Source organism: Dysidea avara, chromosome 8, assembly GCF_963678975.1.
Source record: "Dysidea avara chromosome 8, odDysAvar1.4, whole genome shotgun sequence".
In the NCBI taxonomy this organism is placed as follows: Eukaryota; Metazoa; Porifera; class Demospongiae; order Dictyoceratida; family Dysideidae; genus Dysidea; species Dysidea avara.
This window is the reverse complement of record NC_089279.1, coordinates 13677707-13699794: the sequence shown is the minus strand read 5'-3', so window position 1 is coordinate 13699794 and position 22088 is coordinate 13677707. Positions and strand designations below refer to the sequence as shown.

General features: G+C 37.4%; 1 protein-coding gene across 1 annotated transcript in view; it reads left to right on the top strand.

The window, feature by feature from the left end:
* Positions 1 to 22088, top strand: part of LOC136262913 (uncharacterized) — a 134546-nt gene that overhangs the window by 72786 nt on the left and 39672 nt on the right. Inside the window, exons 19-50 of the mRNA XM_066057328.1 lie at positions 9205 to 9588; positions 11231 to 11347; positions 11407 to 11625; positions 11953 to 12129; positions 12414 to 12580; positions 12855 to 12909; positions 13014 to 13136; positions 13219 to 13324; positions 13480 to 13649; positions 15639 to 15797; positions 15866 to 15972; positions 16101 to 16207; positions 16261 to 16384; positions 16433 to 16491; positions 16554 to 16762; positions 16820 to 16941; positions 17058 to 17184; positions 17353 to 17530; positions 17644 to 17975; positions 18085 to 18160; positions 18230 to 18345; positions 19613 to 19693; positions 19753 to 20021; positions 20081 to 20228; positions 20292 to 20344; positions 20396 to 20645; positions 20696 to 20889; positions 20942 to 21096; positions 21250 to 21302; positions 21358 to 21474; positions 21531 to 21661; positions 21722 to 21890. Coding sequence (XP_065913400.1) covers positions 9205 to 9588; positions 11231 to 11347; positions 11407 to 11625; positions 11953 to 12129; positions 12414 to 12580; positions 12855 to 12909; positions 13014 to 13136; positions 13219 to 13324; positions 13480 to 13649; positions 15639 to 15797; positions 15866 to 15972; positions 16101 to 16207; positions 16261 to 16384; positions 16433 to 16491; positions 16554 to 16762; positions 16820 to 16941; positions 17058 to 17184; positions 17353 to 17530; positions 17644 to 17975; positions 18085 to 18160; positions 18230 to 18345; positions 19613 to 19693; positions 19753 to 20021; positions 20081 to 20228; positions 20292 to 20344; positions 20396 to 20645; positions 20696 to 20889; positions 20942 to 21096; positions 21250 to 21302; positions 21358 to 21474; positions 21531 to 21661; positions 21722 to 21890 — 4854 coding nt within the window. The remainder of the gene's footprint in view (positions 1 to 9204; positions 9589 to 11230; positions 11348 to 11406; positions 11626 to 11952; positions 12130 to 12413; positions 12581 to 12854; positions 12910 to 13013; positions 13137 to 13218; positions 13325 to 13479; positions 13650 to 15638; positions 15798 to 15865; positions 15973 to 16100; positions 16208 to 16260; positions 16385 to 16432; positions 16492 to 16553; positions 16763 to 16819; positions 16942 to 17057; positions 17185 to 17352; positions 17531 to 17643; positions 17976 to 18084; positions 18161 to 18229; positions 18346 to 19612; positions 19694 to 19752; positions 20022 to 20080; positions 20229 to 20291; positions 20345 to 20395; positions 20646 to 20695; positions 20890 to 20941; positions 21097 to 21249; positions 21303 to 21357; positions 21475 to 21530; positions 21662 to 21721; positions 21891 to 22088) is intronic.

The following is a 22088-nucleotide window of genomic DNA, read 5'->3' as shown; positions in this document are numbered from 1 at the left end:
ATTATTCAAAGCCACAGCTTTGTACCAGAATTTCACATGATGATCATGATCCAATGAATCCCTTTTGCATGCTAAGTGGGCTAATACACACACATTGATTAAAAATGCTGCTACTAGCTAGCTACCTATCTACACATCTAATTGTACTGCTGTTTATGGCAACTAGCTATCTAGTCTCACCTGGTGTAAGGATGTACACTATGGTTACTACAGATTACCATAGACCATAGCTACATATTTCTTCATATAGAAGCTTGGGAGTTACATATCTATATACTCCTAACCAAACTAACATCCCTAGCTTATACAAATCCCCACAAGTTTATTAATATCACACCAAACCTTACTATTATCATTTACCCCTTTAGAACTTGCACACCAGCTATACATTAATATACAACAGATAAATTAGTATAATTAAATGCAGCTTTTCTCTGTCTATAGGTCTTTATGGCAGTAGACAGCAGGACAGTCCTGACAGTGATATCATTTTGAGCCTCAGGACTCTTCAGCCCCTTGTACCTTGGGACCTTTGTAATATGTTTGGTCAAGTTGGCTCCCTATTGTGAAATAGGACTCTATTGTTTTAACAATTTACAGCTTAAGCCTAACTCTATCACTTTTCGCAGCCCCAGTGCAGCTATGTCCTACGGTAGTAACATGTTTGATGGTCCAGACTAAACAATTGAGATCACATGTAATTGTTTTTATTTTGTTTAAGTACCATTTGCATTACCTTATTTTTACAGGCTATAGATATTGTAACTAGCTATTTAACAAATGAAAATTTTCAAAAGGAAGTAGGGGTTGATATAATATACAGTGAATATACGTACATGCTACAAAATGTACGGAAACAAGTTTAAAAATGTTACAACTGAAATGAGAAATAATCCAGCAGTAAAAAGTAAGGAAACAAGATTAGACAACTACTTGCTAAAATGAAACACACTTTAATGTCTACTTTTGGCTAGCATCTTGAAATGAGACCATCAAATTAGCCAAAATAGGGATTAAAGTGTGTCTCATTTTAGCAAGTAGTTGTCTAATCTTGTTTCCTTACTTTTTACTGCTGGATCATTTCTCATTTCAGCTGTAACATTTTAAAACTTGTTTCTGTACATTTTGTAGCATGTACGTACGTATATTCACTGTATATTATATCAACCCTTACTTCCTTTCAAAAATTTTAATTTGTTAAATGGCTAGTTTGTTAACTTTTTTGTCTAGCTAGCTCGCTATATTATACTCTTTTTGTTTTCCACATAGTATAAATATCACTTGAAGCGACTCTATTACCTTCATATGCAATAAGCACCCCTTAAAATAATTATTGTTTTGTCTTTTGAAGCTATTATAGCAACTGTTTAAGGCTTCAACTGCATTTCTAATGGCCTAAATGTTGATGATTTCACAGTAAAACATCGCTGGAGAGCCCACCATTATAAGAGTGAAACCCTCGCTTTTAGAAGCCTGGATCCCAAGGTGGATCCACCCCTCAAAGACATTATTAGCTAGCTACCTCACAAAAAAGCTAAGCTGGTAATTAAGACTATATAAAATGACTACCCAGCATTAATAAATGCTAGAGACAACTCCTTGAGTAATACACTCGTTCACCCTCATCTTAAATACACGCATTTATACTTCGTTAAAATCACATGTTTGGGTTGTGGCGCGCACCACAACTATTAAGTGCCAGAGGAGGGTGGACACGATATAAGCGCTACTGAAAATTATTGTCGTTAATTGAATATTTCTAATACCAAGACTAAAATGAAGTGATAAAAACTGTTTAACAACAGCCACACTAATTTATCTTGTGCTTCTTGTAACAAACGGAAGAAAATGAGTACAAAGGTGTCCTATTTCCTGCTTGATTCTCCATGAGGACACACTAGCGGCGTCCGCTTTCCTTTCTTAATTCCATGGGAGTGAGCATATGAAGCTTATTGTATATCATAATACCTTTTTCAACGATTGTTGGGCTCGAATACAAGCTCATAAGTTGTCTAGAGTGCAACGCATCAATTTCACCGACAAGTTTACTGAACACGTGATCCTCTATAAATTCAAGAGCGATTTACGTGCTGGGAATAGCGGGGAAGAGTGGGGCAGACCGGCTAAATATACTAAACATGAAGCACACTTTCGAATGATGCTTATTTAAACTTCGCTGATGTCTTGGTTATATTTTTAATACAAATGTATTCGCTCACGTGCGCATGTCCACCCTCCTCTGATTAAGTGCCACAACTATTAATTATCCTTCGAGAAGAACAAAGAAACAAATGGATGATGCAAGTAAACAGCATGGTGCAGCAGACAGAATGTAGTTGGATTGCAGGCAGGCAGGCAGGCAGGCAGGCAGGCAGGCAGGCAGGCAGGCAGGCAGGCAGGCAGGCAGGCAGGCAGGCAGGCAGGCAGGCAGGCAGGCAGGCAGGCAGGCAGGCAGGCAGGCAGGCAGGCAGGCAGGCAGGCAGGCAGGCAGGCAGGCAGGCAGGCAGGCAGGCAGGCAGGCAGGCAGGCAGGCAGGCAGGCAGGCAGGCAGGCAGGCAGGCAGGCAGGCAGGCAGGCAGGCAGGCAGGCAGGCAGGCAGGCAGGCAGGCAGGCAGGCAGGCAGGCAGACGAAATGTAGGTGAATATAGAATTTTTTAAAGCTCACTGTATATCGAAATATTCAACTTTTCACTTTGTTTACCCAAGGTACAGCATCATTATAACAGTACTAATGCATTCCAGGTGTATTTTAAGGTACAAAATCCATGAAATCATATGATTTCTTACCAACCCCTACTGTACAGTACTATCGTACTGTATGATATAATCATCATATTATGTGACTGGATTTTGGAAAAACGATCCAAATCGCACATTAGGTGTTTCGAGATAAACGGTTTTAAAGAATTCAAGCCGACATACCTCTCCAAGGATAGCAAGCATGCATATGAAATTTACACAAAAGATGCATCAATTTATTACCTTTCAGGCCACTTCCAGTACTTGTAGCTACTTGTAGAGTTTCCCACCAAATAAGATAGAAAATCTGAGCAGTTGGACGAGCGAAGTAGTGTCACGAGTGCTCACAAAGGGTTGGAGGGTGGGGGGTGGCGGGGTGGGCAAGGATTAGACCTCAAAATGAAGGCAGACCATGATTGGAGTCCAGAGATGAGATTACAGGGCTGTGCTGGCTCCTTAGTGGCTGATATGTAGCAAAATCCACAGAAAAAAAACGTCTGGCCAACATTATCAAGCTGTCCACCAGTAAATCACTGGTTCTTGCCAAGCCAGGTCCTTCACAAGGCCTAAAACCACCACTCGAACTCTACATACCACCCAGAAAAGACGTCTGTTGAAACCAGCCTCGAGTAGTTTGAGTGGTACTGAGTGTCGAAACTACCAGTACAATAGTGTAGCTATCCACTGCAGATGTTAGTTTGATTTTGCCTGATGTGTGATTTGGATCGGTTTTGTAAAATCTAGTCACATATTCACAATGCATTTTACTATGTTACGTATTTTAAATGATCACTTACTGAAATGATAAAAACAATCATACAGACAACTGTAACAGTTAGTCAATCACAGAATCTATGGCAAGTTTTTTGAAAGGAACATAAGCATGTTCACATGCTCAGGTGTCTACCGGTTTCTAAGAGTATTCACAATGTTCCTACCATCACTGAACAGTCTTTCTGAAGGCACACTTGTACCACAAATGCATAGGTACTTACAATCCAAGCATGACAATGCTGCAAACTTCTTTTCCTCCTCTCTCCGCCAGTCTAAAGCCTCAACACTTAATTCCACTGGTGGATATTCTTCATATCGTTAATCTCTCTATCAACTCTTTCTTCATTTGATATGTCTTCACTGTTGCAACCCAAGCAATGCTGTAAAACAGCACTTAAGCCTATCATCCTCTTTTGCCTGAGAATTTCTGTGACTTCACTCGCTGCTACCTCCACTTCTACTGCTACGTCTTTAGTATCATTCTGCTGCAACATCTCTATGGCTTCCATCTTCACTTGGTAGGTTGCCTTTTCCTTATCTGTCAAATACTTTCCCCTGAACCTTGGATCTAAGTAGCTGCACTTATCTAGTAGTTGTGAGAGACTGCTATTGCTATATTGGCTCTCCAAGTACTCTTTTATTTTGTTTTTCATCTGCGACACATTGGCACTATCTTCAGGGCTGACAAGCAAATTTGTGTTCAGGATGTGGCTAAGCAAAGGACGCATGGCTGATACTGTCACATGAAATTCACCTGACAGGGCATCAGTGAAATATGACAACAGTTCCAACACTTGTACCATGCTCTCAATTGTAGTGAGCTCTTCCTCTGATGGCATTTTGTATCAGTACTTTCGATCATCAGCCAGCATGCGCATACAACTTTTTGTTGCTCTATCAATCATGATGCCATCTGATAAGTGGACCCCCATCTTGTCCATACATCAGCTACTAGCTTGTGTTTTGGTAAATTCAGCTGCTCTTGCTTATACCGTAAATTGCAGGTCTTTTCCAGCTACAGCTGAATACTTCAACAAGGGAACAACACTTCTTTATGCACTGTAGCACAGAATGTATTTGCAATGCTTTGGAAATCACCAGGTTGAGGTTGTGGCCAAAACAGTTCAACCACTCAGAATCGACACCAGAAAAGGCTACCGCAAGGTTACTACCATTATCAGTAGTTATTGCCACCACCTGATCCATTGACAGACTCCAGCTTGTAAGGATGTCATTGAATGCCTCATGTATGTTCTGACCAGTGTGGTCGTCAAACAAGGGGACTGTGTCTAAACAAAAGGCTTGAAGGTACCACTCAGGGTCCACCAAATGGACTGTAAAGCTCATGAATGGTGTGTTTGAGTTGCTAGACCAAAAGTCAGTTGTTACTGAAAAGTACTTTGCATTCTGAAGTGTAGGGATGACAACCTTTTCCTTCACTTGACAATACAAGGTGGTGTTCAACAAAATACTTCCTTTCAGGTGGTTCATAACATGGGTTGAGCTTCAAAACTAAAGCAAGAAATCCAGGTCGTTCTACAGTGTAGAAGGGTTGGACGTCTTTGGCAAGGTAGTAAGCTACAGACTTATTCAGTTCCACTGCCTGAGGTGATGTAGGGCTAAACTTTCTTGATGCCTCAAATGATTCAGTCACTGTTGCTTGCAGAGTCGTTACTCCACCAATGGTACTGTTATTACAATCATGTTTGACATTACCTGTCCTACTACAACTCCCATTCACACGCAATGATCCTGTAGTGTCACGGCTTCAGCATACAAGTCAGGCTGGTGCTATCTCAAATGTGCCATAAGATTACTAGTGTTTACTCTTTTTGCTGGCACTTCTTTGGTGCAAGTTTGACACACTGGCTTGTCGTCCTGAACTATTCGACCACTTTCAGTTGTTCTCAGTCCGAATAATTCCAAACCATGCTTACCACACGTGGTTTCTTAACTAGCGGCCGAAAACCCAATATATCAGCCATTGTACCCATCTTAATCAACTGCCAAATTATCGACGTACATGCACACAGGAAACCGCAATATTATCATGAAACCGGTTTGGCGGTTATAACAAAATTCAGCAATATTGCATATTGTCTTCTACAATACCATCTTTTTACCGCCATACTGGTATATTGCCCAACCCTACACACGAGGAGAAATGGGTGGCAAGGGGCTTCACGGTGAGTAGTGACAGGTGAGTGCAGCTGTAAATTGCTCGTTGTAGTAGGTGGAGCTGGAGGAAGGGGCACATTAACAATTGCTGGTGATAAATCTTGCCGTGGGTTATGCTGGACTTCCAAGGAATCTGATAGCTGATCATCAATAGGGTCACTCCTTGTTTCCATTACTTGCCTCAGGTAAGTGGCTAATTGTGCAAGTAGATTCTCAGGCATGTTGGTAGCGTCAGCAGTTGATCTGGTGGTTATTATTTGTGCATTGCTGGCTCTGCCCATCTTCCACTGTGCAATGCTGGTCTGTGGGGTTGCCAGTCTGTGCAGCAGGTTCAGTGGGCGATGGCTGCTGTAAACACTCATGAGCTGCTTTATTGCCTGTGGTTGGTAGATTGCATTCGCACAGCCGTGCTTTTAGAGCGGTAACGGTTAAGCTGGACAGTTCTGTGATGGGTACTAGGGTGAGGTCAGATGATGCCAGGTTAGTTGACGGCTGTGCCTGTGTATCAGTAGGCGAGATGCAGTTGTGTCCTGCGGTTGTGGGTAGAGTGGGTAGAAGGCATCGCGTTGATAAAAGCTGTAGAACATATGTGCTTGCGAATGTGGTGCATGTTCTACACCACATTCATATGCACGCAGTTTGGTGTATACCACATTCGCGGTTTGGTGTATGCTTCACATGTGGTGTGTGCGAAGCATACACCAAACCGTAACTATGAACTTATGTGAGCTTGCAGTAATTTAATGTCAGTGTAGAAGGTGGGAAAAAGTTAATAGAAGACTCCAACTGTTTCAGTTTGCCTCAACAACAGGGTTTTCCAGTAGTCTGTGCTGCCGCTAACGTCTGCTGCTAATGTTCAACAGTCTGTGCTGTCTCGTGGCCAGAGTTGGGGTAGTTACCTCAGAAAAGTAACTAGTTACTAGTTATGCATTACTTTTATCCCATGTAATTTAGTTAAGTTACAGTTACTTTTCAAAAGATAACTAAGTACTCTAGTTACTAGTTACTTTTGTACTATAAATTATGCCTTGTTTTTAGTTTTTGTAACATGAATTTTGCTCAGATATGCATCAGTAAGGGATGTAATACATATGTTCACTTGAAATAACAATTCTGTGGCTATTTCAGGTCAGTTTTAATTATTGCTACGTCTGTTATTCAAGCTGAATCATAGAGAGCAGTACACAGAATCTGTCTACTTAATGTGGCTGTAGCATATATGGCACAAAAATTGAAGTGCTCTTGCTTTTAAAGCATAATTAGTTATAGTTACAATGTAAACTATTGTAATTAGTTACTATTATAACTTAGTTACTTTTCAGACAATTACTCCTAGACTAGTTACAAAGCAAGTAACTAGTTATACTACTAGTTACTTTAAAAGTAATCAGTTACGTAACTTAGTTACAAAAGTAACTAGTTACCCCCAACTCTGCTCGTGGCATGGAATAGGTTGCATCAAACCTCTTCATTGCTAATGTGCAGGGAAATCTGCTGGGATTTAGATATGCCTAAAATATTTCTCATGGCAGAAAACATGTAGATTTCTCTGTATAATTGGCCATGTATGTAACAACATACAACAGAACACCCAATACTACAGCCTGTTTTGTTTGCAAGGACAACAACCTGTCAGAGAAGACAGATCTTAGCAAAGCTTTTAAAATTGTTGCAGCATGGGACACTCTAGCAGTGACAAAGGATGATGCACAGATTCAATAGCACTGCCACCAATATGAATAGGGTCTAGATCACTCTGAGTCACACATTTCCCAGCAATCAAAAATTCGGTTGTAGGGATACTGACAGTTAATCCACAAGCTTGCACCACCCTATTCAGATCAATAGTGGTCTTAGCAATGCTGTCCTTCGTAGCTACCACAATGCAGCATCATTTGCAAAACTCAATTCTGTCATCAAAGATAACAAGGGTGCTCTAGTTCATTTCACCAACTGGTTTTCCTTCACACTTATGTATACATACAGTAGTTTATGCCAGGAAGTTGACAACAATCACACAGGACCAGATCACCATGTTAAAATACAGGATGAACAGTGTAGGGGAAAGAGCACATCCTTGTCTCAGCCCATTGGACTATAACATTAGCAACATTATCATTGATCCTAGCTTGCATGTTATTGTGGAAAGACTTAATAATATTATCAACTTCTCAGGGACACCATACCTAACAAGGATCACCTTGTACCTTCTCTGGGTACCGAATCATATGCTTTTGTTAGATGCACAAACAGGAGAAATTCCTTGGTGTCATGTTCAACAGTCTTCTGTACCAACTGGTGAGCACAGAAAATCATGTCAATGTGACCACAGTTACAACAAAAGCCACACTGTGAATCTGCTACTTCTCCACAATCATTTGAAAGAGATGTTGGGTGGATAGCCTTAGCAAACATCTTGCCTACTACATCAAGCAGACTAATCCTATGCCAATTGTCACATAAGATAAATCCCCCTTCTTAGATGCAGGTACTAATGAGACATCTCCCTATTCTTGGAAAACGCCTTCCAGCATCCCAAATTAAACACTAGTAAAGAGATCAAGCAGACATCAGAACAAACCTTCACCATTTCTGGTAGAATGCCATTGCTGCCACCAGCTTTACTTCCTGCAACTAAAGACAATGCATTCTTGATCTCATCCAAGGATGGAACATAAGCCATGCATGCATTGCGAACTGTAGGAGATGGAAAGGAATCAATTAGATCCAAAGAGAAAAAACACCAGCTGTGTTCAAATCAGAATCACAATCTTGTTGTCATCTATGCAAACTCTCTTTTACATACACACGCACACACACACACACACACACACACACACACACACACACACACACACACACACACACACACACACACACACACACAAAAGCAAAGCCTTCAGCTGCTGTGCTAGCAGTCACGCCTACCCAACAAACCAGCACTGGGACACGTGTGTACTACTGAGGTGCTATGAGTCAATGCAGACAAATCCTCCTGGGGCAGGACTAGTAATCCCAGGAGGCTATACCATGTCCCACAGGTGAAGGTGTAGGCACCCAGAGTCCCATCACCCATTATGTGAGACATGGACAGTTGGCATTTGCTTCCCCAGATAATACCAGGTACCCATTAATGTTACAGCTGGATGGGCTGCTTCCCCAGTTGACACCAGGCCACCAGGTCCCCATTTAAATGGCTGGGTAGACTGGAACAATGTGAGTAAAGTTTCTTGCTCAAGGATATAGCAGCAACAACACCAATTTGTACACACACATGCACAAGCACAAGCACACACACACACACACAAACACTCAACATGCACGCACACACACACACACACACACAACACACACACACACACACACACACACACACAACACACACACACACACACAACACACACACACACACACACACACACATACACCAGTTATCTTTTTGTCTAGCATTATGAATTCATATTTCTTGCTATCTACATGTACAGCAGTATGTATGATATTACATTTTAATAGGGAGACACTTTGGAAAATGTTTCTAAAGAGCTAGATTGCATTATGAGCACTGGATATTTTGAGCTAATTGTGCAGCCAAAACGAAGTACTAAAGTTTCACAGATAATTGCTGGTGCTGCAGTGGAGTACAAGTCTGAAGTCCTTCTCCATTATCAGCCAATGAAGGAACTTTATCACATGAAGCATATACATAAAGGACTGTCCGTAGAGAGTGACAGTATTGATAGCAATAGATCAAACACTCCTCCTAACACACTAAGGAGTTTGTCATGTATACCAGAAGTGTGGAACAGTGAGCAAATAGATGACTTTGTTAGAAAGCTTGGATTTTTAGAAGCGCAGAAAGTGGAACAGCCTGTGAAAAGGTTTCAGCAATTGAATCAGGTATGTGCATTTGTGTACACAAATCCATATCAAAAACAGCTATATGTTGTGGGAAGGGTGTGACTGTCAAAAAGTAATGAGGTTGTGAAATGCGTAAAATGAACACTGATAGCTACCATAGGAATTAATTATTTACAATGTCAATACATTTTTAAATAATGACAGCTTGGTAAAAATATCATGTCCTTTCACATTTGCAGGCTCCAAAAAAAGCTAGCAGACTATACACTCTTCAACACTCATTTTTGCATTCTTGTTTGTAGTTTCTGTTTTTTTGCACTTGTAAACTACAACCTTTATGTAAAGTAGAAAGTATATGTGTAGCAGTAGCTTAGCAGACATGGAGAGTGAGATGTACACATACATACATACATACATACATACATACATACATACATACATACATACATACATACATACATACATACATACATACATACATACATACATACATACATACATACATACATACATACATACATACATACATACATACATACATACATACATACATACATACATACATACATACATACATACATACATACATACATACATACATACATACATACATACATACATACATACATACATACATACATACATACATACATACATACATACATACATACATACATACATACACATCCATGCATGTGTAAATACTTTTGAGGTGTAATTATTAAGTATCAACACTTTCAAAGGCTTTCAGTAGAGTAAGTTTGCACTATTTTGTTACTGCCAAGTTCAGTGAAGCAATCATTGCAAGAGGTACATATGCAACAAAGAGCTATCACCAGAAGTTTAACATGCAGCCCTTCCTCCCAATTATTGTGGTACACAAACCTTTTGGCAAATTGAGTGCAGTGGAACCTCCCTTATCCAGACCTCTATTATCCAAGCACCTCCATTATCCGGACAGCCCAAATTGGTCAAGTGACTTGTAGTTTATTGACCATAATGAAGTTTGGTTTAGATAAAAGCACAAGAAGGAAGCCTAAAGGTTGCTGTTTACCTGTTTGGTGGCTTGTTTATTCTACTAATAATAACTACTAGTTGGTTGCTAGGCGATAATGCATTTTTACAGCCCAGGAGAGTGACCATGAATGCTCTGTAGTGATTTCCCCCTACCTACTAAACTGCATAGCACTAACCGATAGCAATAACAGCAATATTTGTATTTAAATTAGTCACTTTAGCATAATAGCATATTATTCTTAGTTACGGACATTTCTGAGATACGGACAGTAGTATGTATTAGACTGCCTGAATAAGAGAGGTTCCACTGTAATTGTGTACATAGACCTGTAGGAATTCAACAATACTGCTTATGTGGTTGGTGGTGTGCAGAGTATGTGGCCCTCTGAGTGATAGTCCAAACACTTTAAAAAGTTAATCAGCAAGCGCTGTGACAGAAAAGGTGATCTGTATATGCAATGTGACATGCATTGTTAGCTAAAAGTGTGTAATATTGTGAAGACTGGTATAATCTTGTGAAGCACGTATGGTGCTGTTAGGTCTTTGGTCCATGGTCCTCAGACTCACTGTTGCATGTACTTCACATAAATTGTCTTCTTGTACAATGTAATCAAACCATATAGTCAATTACTTTGTGATAAGATCACTATCACTTTTCTTTCAGACTGCACAAACTTTATATCACACCATGTTAAAGCTAAGGGATTTGGGACACCCGGATTATCTCATGAAAAAAGATATTATTCGATGCAATGATAAACTTGAAGATGCTAAGGAAAAAGTATGTTCCTGTGCAATATGTAGAATATTCTGTTCATACATGCTACGTATTTACTACAGGTTAATGATACAGATAATGAACTGAAAAAATGGATATCCACAATCAGAAACTTATACAAAACTTATGATAAGTTGATGTTCTTCAGTGTCTCTAAAGTTCTTTCCTTTTATGACACTTTAACAACAGGAGACTTTTCTGTTAATGAAATGATGCAGGAGATTAGAGTTCTGTTTAAAAATGATAGTGAGGCTGCAAAAAAATTAAAAGTAGCTGTGCAGGTATGAGTAAAATTGTGACCAGGCCTGCGAAAACAGGACATGTGGGCACAAACTACACCCTGCCACACTACGGGTCATATCTCAGTACTAGAGCAGATTATTTTCATTATGTAACTTGCATCATAACACCAATTAAATGCGTAACAAAAGCTGAAAATTGCATTTCCATAGCATAATGGTATAAAAAGTTATGAATGATGAAAGTTTTAAAAAGTAGACAAAAATCATGTGTCCACATGCCCTATTTTCGAAGGCCCAGTCACAATTCGTGATTAGTTTTCTGTACAGTTACAAACTATTTATTTGTACACATGTGTTTGTTTACAGAATTCTAGGGATGTTATTATGGACAATGAAGTTACAATGTTATTTTCAAATGAAGCACCAGTAGCATATGTTGGAAAATATTTGAAACACTTATGCAGTGATAGCTCTGTGACTAAGTACTTTTTATACAGCAGATCTCAACCCAGAACAGTAATACGGGGGAAGGAGTTGTTGCCTGTAAGTAAATTGTTGTAAAAGCTTATACACATCCTCTATGGAATATCTTTAAGCTTTCTTATGCAAAACTAGACATCTGTGATATGTTTCTTCTGTGAACCTTCTCACTAATTGTATGTTCCTTGTTGTTGAAGTAGCTGAAATTCACCACACAATTGACTGAATTCTTGCATTCTGCATGGACAATGTAATGTAATATGCCCTTAATACTTGTGTAATGTGTGATTTAAAGATATTTCTTGACATCTGTAGTAGGAATTTTGTAATTTATTTTCCACATACAGTTCCAGGAGGTTGTCCGTTATGCTCCAAATTATAATAATGGACAATTACTTCGTCTACTGATTGAAATCTATGATGGAATACCAGAATCCTATGAAGTGTTCCATTGTAATGAAGACTCTACTGAAGAGGACTTGAGACTGTTTTTACACAGAGCTTATACATTTAGGTAAGTGTATAATGTAAATCTTACCAATATATGCATGAAATGCCATCCGTCTACCTTGGTTCTTTCTATGTACGTATAAGCAATGTTTTACTTATACTTGATGAAATGGTCATCATTTCAATTGATGTAAGTGGAAAATAGTTACTTTTAACACTGTATGAGTCCAACCAATTCACCATTCAAAGTGTACACTTGTACTTATAAAATACTATGGAAACATTAGTATTGTATACCTACACTTCTGTGCAATATTGTTTTTTGATCTTGTTGGTAGACGTCAAACTTTCACCATCCTGGAAGTCAATAAACTGCCTTACAAGCTTCAAGAAGTAAGTGTGCCATTCTGTTGCTTGGCATTTACATTGTCATTTGATTGTGGTAATTCACAGGATGAGGCTAATCATGTACATTTGTTATTGTTATCATTTTACAGGTTATTTTGCACCATCATTCGCAAGAAGCACAAGGGTTGGAATCAGCCGTTCATTTGAATTACATTGAGACAACTGACTCAGTTTTGCATGAGATGCCCTGGGTAGTGGTGAAAGAATATAAGGTGTGTTCTGTGAATTTATGTGCTTTCCTTTCTTTTAAAGATGTGTATGTGCACAAAATATTATATATTTGTGTATGCATAGAAAAATGGTCCAGATCTTTCTTGGGATAGAATAAAAAGAACTTGCGGGAGTCTTGTCAACAACAAAAACTCTAACTTTACCCTTGAACTTGTATATGGATGTGCAGGTAAGTATAGTTCCATAACAATTAAATTCAAAATGTTGTTTGATATGCATACACTATATACAAACACATGTAATCTGTACTGTGTTTGTGTACAGCATTTCAGCTTGTGTACGTATGTATGTATTGAAGTTTTTTAAATGTTACTTCATTCGTAGGTGATGGGAAAACACACTACATCAAGAAACAGCTTTGTGACCCCTGTTTGATTATTGCAGTGAATGAATCCTTTACTGTACTGAATGCTATCTCCAAACTTAGAACACTTCCACCAGATCAAAGGTGTTCAGTTTTTTTCAGCATTAGTATTGCTCCTGGACCACTAGCAGTAAGTTAATCATTTGTTTAGTCCAGCAATGGTTTCTTAGATGATAGCAGCATAAATTAATGTATTATTAACAATAAATTTGATATAATTTGATAAGGTAGTCAGGCACTCTAATCAAGGCTCTAGTAATACTGCTGTAGAACTAACTTCACCCCGTTTTAAGAGTAAGGCAAAAAAAATTTTAAAGTTAATTATTATGGGTGTGTAGCTATTCAGTTTTTATTGAATTTGCATACACAATATTCAGCAATAACGTGTTGATAAAATACATATAGGTATGATTGTTACGTGTGACTGTTTTTTATGTGTATTGAATCATGCTAGTCAATTCACATTTAAAATGAGTTAATGTCGACAACTAGCCAATGTAATATACTCACCATGACGTTCATATTATAACATGGGTATCCAATGTCTCTCAGAGGAAGGTATCAGTAAGAGTACTGTTACTATAATTAACATACTAATGCATACAGCTAACTAAACACTCACTAATGCTGATTCCTCACTCGAATTGTGTCACCAAAACAGGATATCTTCTCAATTCCTCCACTATTTCAATCAAGTCATCCAGACGTCCCAGTAATTATACCACATTTCCAAGAATCTTACCCACTAGTTGCATTCACATTACATACACTATACGTTTTTTCCCACAAGACTTCCTACATTAATATTCATGTCCTTATTAAGTTTTATTTCTTTATAAGTTACTTATAGAACTTTGCGTGGGTGAGATCAAAGGAAAGAGTGTACTTCAAATGTCGTAAAGTACACTTTTGGGCAAACAGTTCTTTATTGTCCAAAGAGTACTTTATTTCCCAAAGAGTACTTTATTCGTTCAATAAAGAACTCTTTGTGGGCAATAAAGCACAGTTGCCCACGCACTCTAATGCAGGCTAATAGCCTGCAACACTCATGCCAGTACAAATAATCACACAAGCCAATGAAGGCTGATAACCTGCACTGTGCTGAGTGGTCAATCACCCCAGCCATTACAAGTTCTACCACTGGATTGCTTTTATAGACATACTTAAATGCTTCGACAATGAGTGGGAGAAGGTAATGTTGCTGTTACGTTTGTTAATGTAATCGGACAAATCCTGGAGATATCACAGAAATACTTTGCCATGTGTCACAATAGAATCGATTGTGGGTCATGACCGAAACCTGCCAAAATACATGATGAACGTCTACCATGCCAAACTATGGTGAACTATGTGTGAATTACTTTGTTAAACCAGTGTGTGTACATTCAGGCTACTAATAATTTGTGCAATGCATGTTAATTGCAAGTCCTAGTGTATGGTGAAGCTACACAATTAGAAAGTTCCATAAATCATTTAATACATTGCTTTGCTCATGCTATATGAAAAATAAAGCACTCGGCTTTGCTTCATGATTTATTACATACGCTTCGTGCTTTATTTTTCATATACATAGCACTCACGGTAATACTTTAACATATGCACATGGAACAGTGATGTAGACATATGTGTGTATTTGCAATAGTCTTATGTATGTATGCATGCACATGTACATGTAATAGCTCTACATACACATGGTCGCTAGGGTTGGAAGATTATATTGGGATTGATTTCGATTGTTTCTAAACATCATGGTGTTGATGTGTGTTATAAATAATCATCTTAACATCATAGTGCTCCACAATAAAACAATAAACAAAAAATGGTCTGTGTTCATGCAGGCCATGTGTTGAAGAATGTGTATAATATTAACAATTCAGTCTTGGTAATTGAGGAGTAATAGATGCATAGTGGTTGTACACAGCCATAGTTCAAGCATCCAACAAGCAAATGCTTATTTGCTGTATTTGTTTGTAATAAACACTATTAAAGATGTCCTAGTAAGCTCTTTGAAGTATGGCTTCACTGAACACTAGTTAAGGCTAGAGATGCAAACTGGTATATCCAATTTAGTATGTTACTCATTGTTGATCTCTTACTTTACAACAATTACTGCCATTAGAATACTGCTACACCAGAGGAGAAAGCAAAGTATGATAGACTGATGAACATTTTAGCATGGTTTTTCTTCAAGTTGTTGGTATTTGGATATGTTGAAGATTTCAAAACTGGAATAGCATTTCGACTACCAGGTGGTCTTAGTTGGAAAATATTTGTGGAGGTATGTAGATTTTTTGTGCATATCTTTTTATCTCTTGTAATGTTCCATATTTTGTGATTGGTGTGTAGATCCCATCACATGCACAAGAAAATGTGAGAAGTTCAGTTGACTGGTTTTACAAAAAGATTCCTGTGTTTAATATGATTGGAAAAGAAGTTTTAATTGATAAGTCAAGGTTTGTGCAATTTCCCCTGCTACTCCTATGTATGTATACTTGTGTTGGTTTTTACCACTATATGTTCTAATGATACATAATAATTTTTTGCATAGAATAGGTATGTACTTATATATGGTTTATTGTAGACCTTATGATGTTGATGAAGGTGTCCAGTTGGTTTGCAAGTATTTGCGTGCTTATGACTATCGGAGTAATCTTAAAAAGGGTATCAATAAGCTTTATAATGATAATAGTAAGTTGCTTTTGCTGACCTTTATGTTTACTATATTCTATTGATATTGATAGCTAAAAAGTTAGTTAAATTTGGTGATGATCCTGACTTAAAGGTAGAAGAGTGCCACCAACTTCTTAAAAAGCACATGCCACCACATGTAACTAAAAGCAAAGTACTACAGCAATTGTTTATTAAGTAAGGAATTTTAAATATCCATCTGTTATGCTATTATGATCAATTTAGATATATGGAAAGAAGGTGTAAGTTCTTGGAAAGGTTTCCTGGCTTCAATTATAATTCAGGTAGCTGTATACTTTCATTTTGAACATGTCATTAATGCTATGCTGTGTGTTCACACACACAGGTTGTGGAGTACATTTTGATCGTGAATCAGTTACACCAGATAAGCTTCAGCGAATGATGGATACTGGAATGTTGAGGTTACTCAGTAACTGTCATTACTCAAACACTGAAAAACTTGGGGAAGTTTTGATAAAAACAATGTTAGACGAAGTTTCTGAGTTTTGTAAAATTGACGTACAACACAATTGGACTTTACAATCACGTCAACAGGTACATATTGTATTATCTTTATTTACATTGTACATAATTTGTATTCTTTGCACACAGTTAATTTATGAAGTCACAGAAGGTTCAGGTACCATTCAGTTGATCACACTGAAGCGAGAAAGTCTTAATCAAGATGAGGCAATGAAGTTTAAAGTCTTAGGAATTGAACTTCCTTCCATGATGTATGTAACTACAATATGTACTGTAGCTATGTCCTTATTTGAATACATGTCAACATATAGAGTCAGTGCTAATTTTATACATTGCATTTGTATTCTCATGTCCTTGGTTTACTTAGACAACTTCTGAAAAGAGAAACATTTGATTCATATCTTTCATCTGCTCTTGGTGTTGAATTAAAGGATGGAAGACTACAAGACATTGATGAGTCACACTACGTGTTGACACTTGACTATACTGTGAAGGTTTGTCACATGTACATACTCAAACAAAAGTAACTATATGCATCAATAATAAAAGAACTAATTGGTTTATGAATACTGTGAATCATAAATTCATCAGCTTGTTTTTTTGTTCAGACTTTGCATTGTTTAAAATTGCTATTGTTATGCTTATACTACTTATCTGTGTAGATGTTAAATATTCACGAACGTCGTCAATGTGGTATACCAGTGATCATTGAGGGAGAAACTGGTGTGGGGAAGACTGCACTAATTAATATGCTTTCTAAGTTATGGAATCATGCTTTGACTAGTGAATGGCGGAAAGTGAAAGGAAGGATTGTAGAGGATTTGTACAAGAAATCTTGTGGTATGTTTGATAGCAATCTCATATCTGTTGGCCTTTCCTTATGCATGTCTATCCATTATTTTTATGTTTGTATATCATCATGTGTACTTTTGTATCTATATATGAATGTTTAGAATTTGAAAACAACACTCTTAAAAGTTCTTTGGAGAAACTCAATACTCATGGTTGGCATTTTGATAAACAATCACTAAGCCATAATAATTCTCTAACTGAGGAGCAGTTAGTGCCTTTGTTGAAACATACACCTCAAGATAGTGATACACAGAATTTTAAGTGTGTTAACAAGGATCTTCTAAAGTTGATCAATACTACACCTATCCTTGAATTAATTGAGATAGATGTTGAAACTGTTGCCAGTGAAGGCCAACCAATTACCATTAATACTGAAGATGGTTCAGTGGTTGCTAGCCTACTAAACAAATTGATCAAAGAGTCTACCCCACAAGTACGTTGACCAGTGAGTACACATCACCATGCATTTTTTACACATACGTAGCTGTGACATCAAACCTGTAATGTAAACAATACTGTTATTCTTTCCCATTCATCTCTAGGCTACTGCCAAAATGCTGTGTACTTTGCTCAATGGCAACTTGATTTCTACGTTTTATAAACTCAATGTCCATGCAGGTATATGTAACTACTGTAGATTTACATACACAGTAAGTCTCATGTGTGCTATACTATCTTCACTAATAGCACTCACTCCAATGAAGATTCAAGAATTTTTCACACCTATTATTAAACTAGCTAAACAGTTGAAGAATAGTGCTAAGAAGCTGTCAGTGAAAACAGTACAAGAACCACTGATTACTGTAAGCGCATTGTTGTTGTTCAAGTGCATGGAAACGCCAGCTGACTGTATAAAAATTATTTAAAACGCTGTACTCAATAAGGTGTGTAATCGAGTTTACTTTGATGTCCAAAATAGCAGCTATGTAAAGGTATTGATGATGAACAGTTGTTATCATAGTTGTTATCATTTACCTTGTTTTGTTGAACTGTATTACTTATTGTACAAGTTGTATAAGGGGAAAACGAATTTTGAGTTTGATTAGGGATCATAGAAAAAGTAGGGAAACAAAGGAAGTATCCAATGCAGATATACTAGTGAACATTTAATCCTACTTCAGTCTTACTTATTTGTTTACTTTTTTGTAACATTGTTATGACCAGTGAACCAAGCATACCACTTCGAAAGAAAGGATGGCACCAGAGTTAGTGTTTTCTTCTGAGCCCACACCCTAGCTATCAATTATTGACTCAAAAGTGAAGTGGCCATTGCGTTTTACTTTTAGCTATGTTCAACCCATTACACAGCACTACAAATGAAGAACAGCAGGAGAAGTGCCTCTGCAATCAATCCAGCCACCACGAACTTGAAACATGGATGATTTGTGTTCCATAACTATCAGACCATGGCCATTACGCTTCGCTGTCACCTATTTTCAGCCCATTGCACAGTGTTACAACAAAGAATGTCTCTGCAACTCTACAATCAATCCAGTCACTACGAAAAATATGGACGATTCCCATTTACAAATAGGAAGCCATGCATCACACTACCATGAATTGACACCTTGGAAGTCGACAAATAGAAATGGGGCACAAAGGAGGACAAAGGTGAGTCCATGATGGGTGCATTTTATGTACTGCGGTATGCCAAAAGGCACATCGACAGACAAAGCAACATCGAACAGTGAAAAACTTAAGCCTGTAGTCTTAGCCATTATTGAGTTATGCTTGTCTGAAGGCATCACACATACAGTTAGTCAGTCAGTAGAAAATTCCATTAAATAATTTTTTTTAAATCTTGTAACTACCCATTGAAAGTGTTTATGGTTATACCGAAGGCACTTTGGACTTGGTTATACCTAACCAATACTGCCCAGGCACCAGGATGGTATTGTAAAGCAGGTTTTGGGGTGATATACTTTTTGCCAGAAAAACCCAAATCTCCATGATCCCTAATATACTGTTCTATTTGTACTGTATGATAAACAAATTTTATTTTAGCTTTGTTTATTAAATATGTAAGGTACGTTCTTATTTTTTTAAAGTTATGTATTTTTTAACCTTTAGGTATTTTTGGATGAACTCAACACATCTTCTTGCATGGGTTTGTTCAAAGAAATGATAGTTGACAAAAGTTTTGAAGGAGAGGTATGTGTGTGGAATGTGTGCTACATAAAAATTGCTTACTTGAAATTCAATTCATGTAGCCTCTGCCATCAAACATATTTCTGATTGCAGCTTGTAACCCTCACAGAGGTAATAGTTTAGTTATTCATCAAAGTAGACAGGATGTTGAGTCTAATAAAACACTGGAGGATTCTGAAACTGAGATGTGGTTTAGAGGATCATATTATGTACACAGACTACATCCTACATTAAAGTTCCTAATGTGGAACTATGGGTCATTGAACGATAAGCAAGAATCAGACTACATTAAGGCGAAAATGAAAATGGTCAATGATGATGAAATTGATAAGTTAGTTAATCATTTTCTTTTATTATATTAATTTTAATGTATGCGTACTCATTCACCAGTGTACAGAATATAGCATTTAGTGAGCTGGTAGTAAAATGCCAAGGGCTAATAAGACAGTTTGCATTTGAGCAACTAAAAAGGCTTGGAGTGGGTGACAGTGATGCTAACCTTTATGCTTCAAGTTGTGTTAGTCAAAGAGATATTCAGGTATGTTATATACGCGTTCATCTCAGTACACTTTTAATTAATACTTTTTGCTGTACACTTTAGAGAGTATTTACATTTTACTGTTGGATAATCAAAACTTATGAAGCTTTAATGATGTAAGTACATGCATGTTACTTACAATATAACAAGATTTACACATGTTACAGGCCTAGCACAGAAGATACCACACCTGCTACAATGGTTATGGGAGATATGCCTGATGCTCACATTGCTGAACATCCTATGATCAAAGATGGCTTAGATCGACTAGAAGTAAATCAAAGAGCTCTGCTGGTTGCTCTAGGCCTTGTGTACTATATGAGACTGAATACTGATTATCGAGCAAGATTTGTTAAGGAGTTAGATAAAATGATTCAGAATTATAATATAAAATTTAACAAAGCCTTTAGTGATGAGGTACATATATGATGAGGTCATTACACTAATAAATGTCTATACATGCACAGATGGATTATTACATTAACAAACTCAGTTTACCTACTGGGATAGCAAAGACAGAGGCACTAAAAGAGAACTTGTTTGCTACAATAATCTGTACAGTCACTAATACTCCACTTATCATTGTGGGTGCACCAGGATCATCAAAAACACTTTCTTTCAACCTCACCATATCTAACCTTAAAGGACCTGAGTCTAGAGAGTAAGGTTTGATTAACATGCTAGAACATGTTCAATTGTGGTGCATCTTGCAGGATACTTTTCCGTAACACTGAAGTGTTCAAGTCCTTGGATCCACACTACTACCAGTGTTCACGACGTACTACCTCAACAGAAATTGAGACAGTGTTCCAACGTGCTATTAACAGACAACGAAGTCATGATAGTATTTCTATGCCTATACGCTGTGGTAAATTTATGTGGTAACAGTAAAATAAAGAAAATATTTAATGTAGTGTATTTTAGTCATATCAGAAATCATACATTCATATGTATGTACATACATACATACTTACTGCATAGAATCTATATACATGAGTGATAGTTGCAAATTTATTTTTAGTTGTATTCATGGATGAAGCTGGCTTACCTGAGGAAAGTCATGAGTCATTAAAGGTTGTTTCTATCTGTGTATGAAAGTTTAGAATGAATTTGTTGTTATCATGCATAGGTACTACATTATCACTTGGATCAACAAGAAGTAGCTTTTGTTGGCATCACAAATCATGTCTTGGATGCAGCAAAAACTAACAGAGCTGTTAGTTTGTTTAGACCAACTGCTTCTCATGTAAATAAGCACCTATATACTGTTATGTGGATTTGTCTGTTGTCTTATTTATGTAGAAAGACTTAGAGACACTTGCTAAAGGTTGTCTTTGTCTGAACCCTAACAAGCCACCACCAGATTTAGTATATGACATAAATCCAATTGTGAAGTTTTGTTCAGCATATTATCAAGTTATGCAGGATAAGCGGTTAGTGTAAGGTGTCATAATTGATATTCTTGTGTTAAAAATGTTTATGTCATATTGTAGGTTTGAAAATTTCTTTGGTTTAAGAGATTTTATTCATTTCATTAATTACATACGACGAAACCGTCAAGGTTCTGTAAATGCAAGTATTGTATTGCGGTCATTGGAACGGAATTTTAATGGTAATGGCAGAGAAGACTTTGAACGTATTTGTTCTATCTTTTTGGAGAAGGTAAGATACTATTGTATTGTAACCAACTCACATAAATGTTTTTTTATAATGTACAATGAAATAGAATTATGTAATTAGTGTTGAGCGGTATACCTAAAATATCGTATACTGCAGTATTTTCACCATACCATTTGAAAGGTACTGACTTTCAAATATACCGGTAATGTTGGGGTAGGTAAAAACAGTGGACTCGGGGAC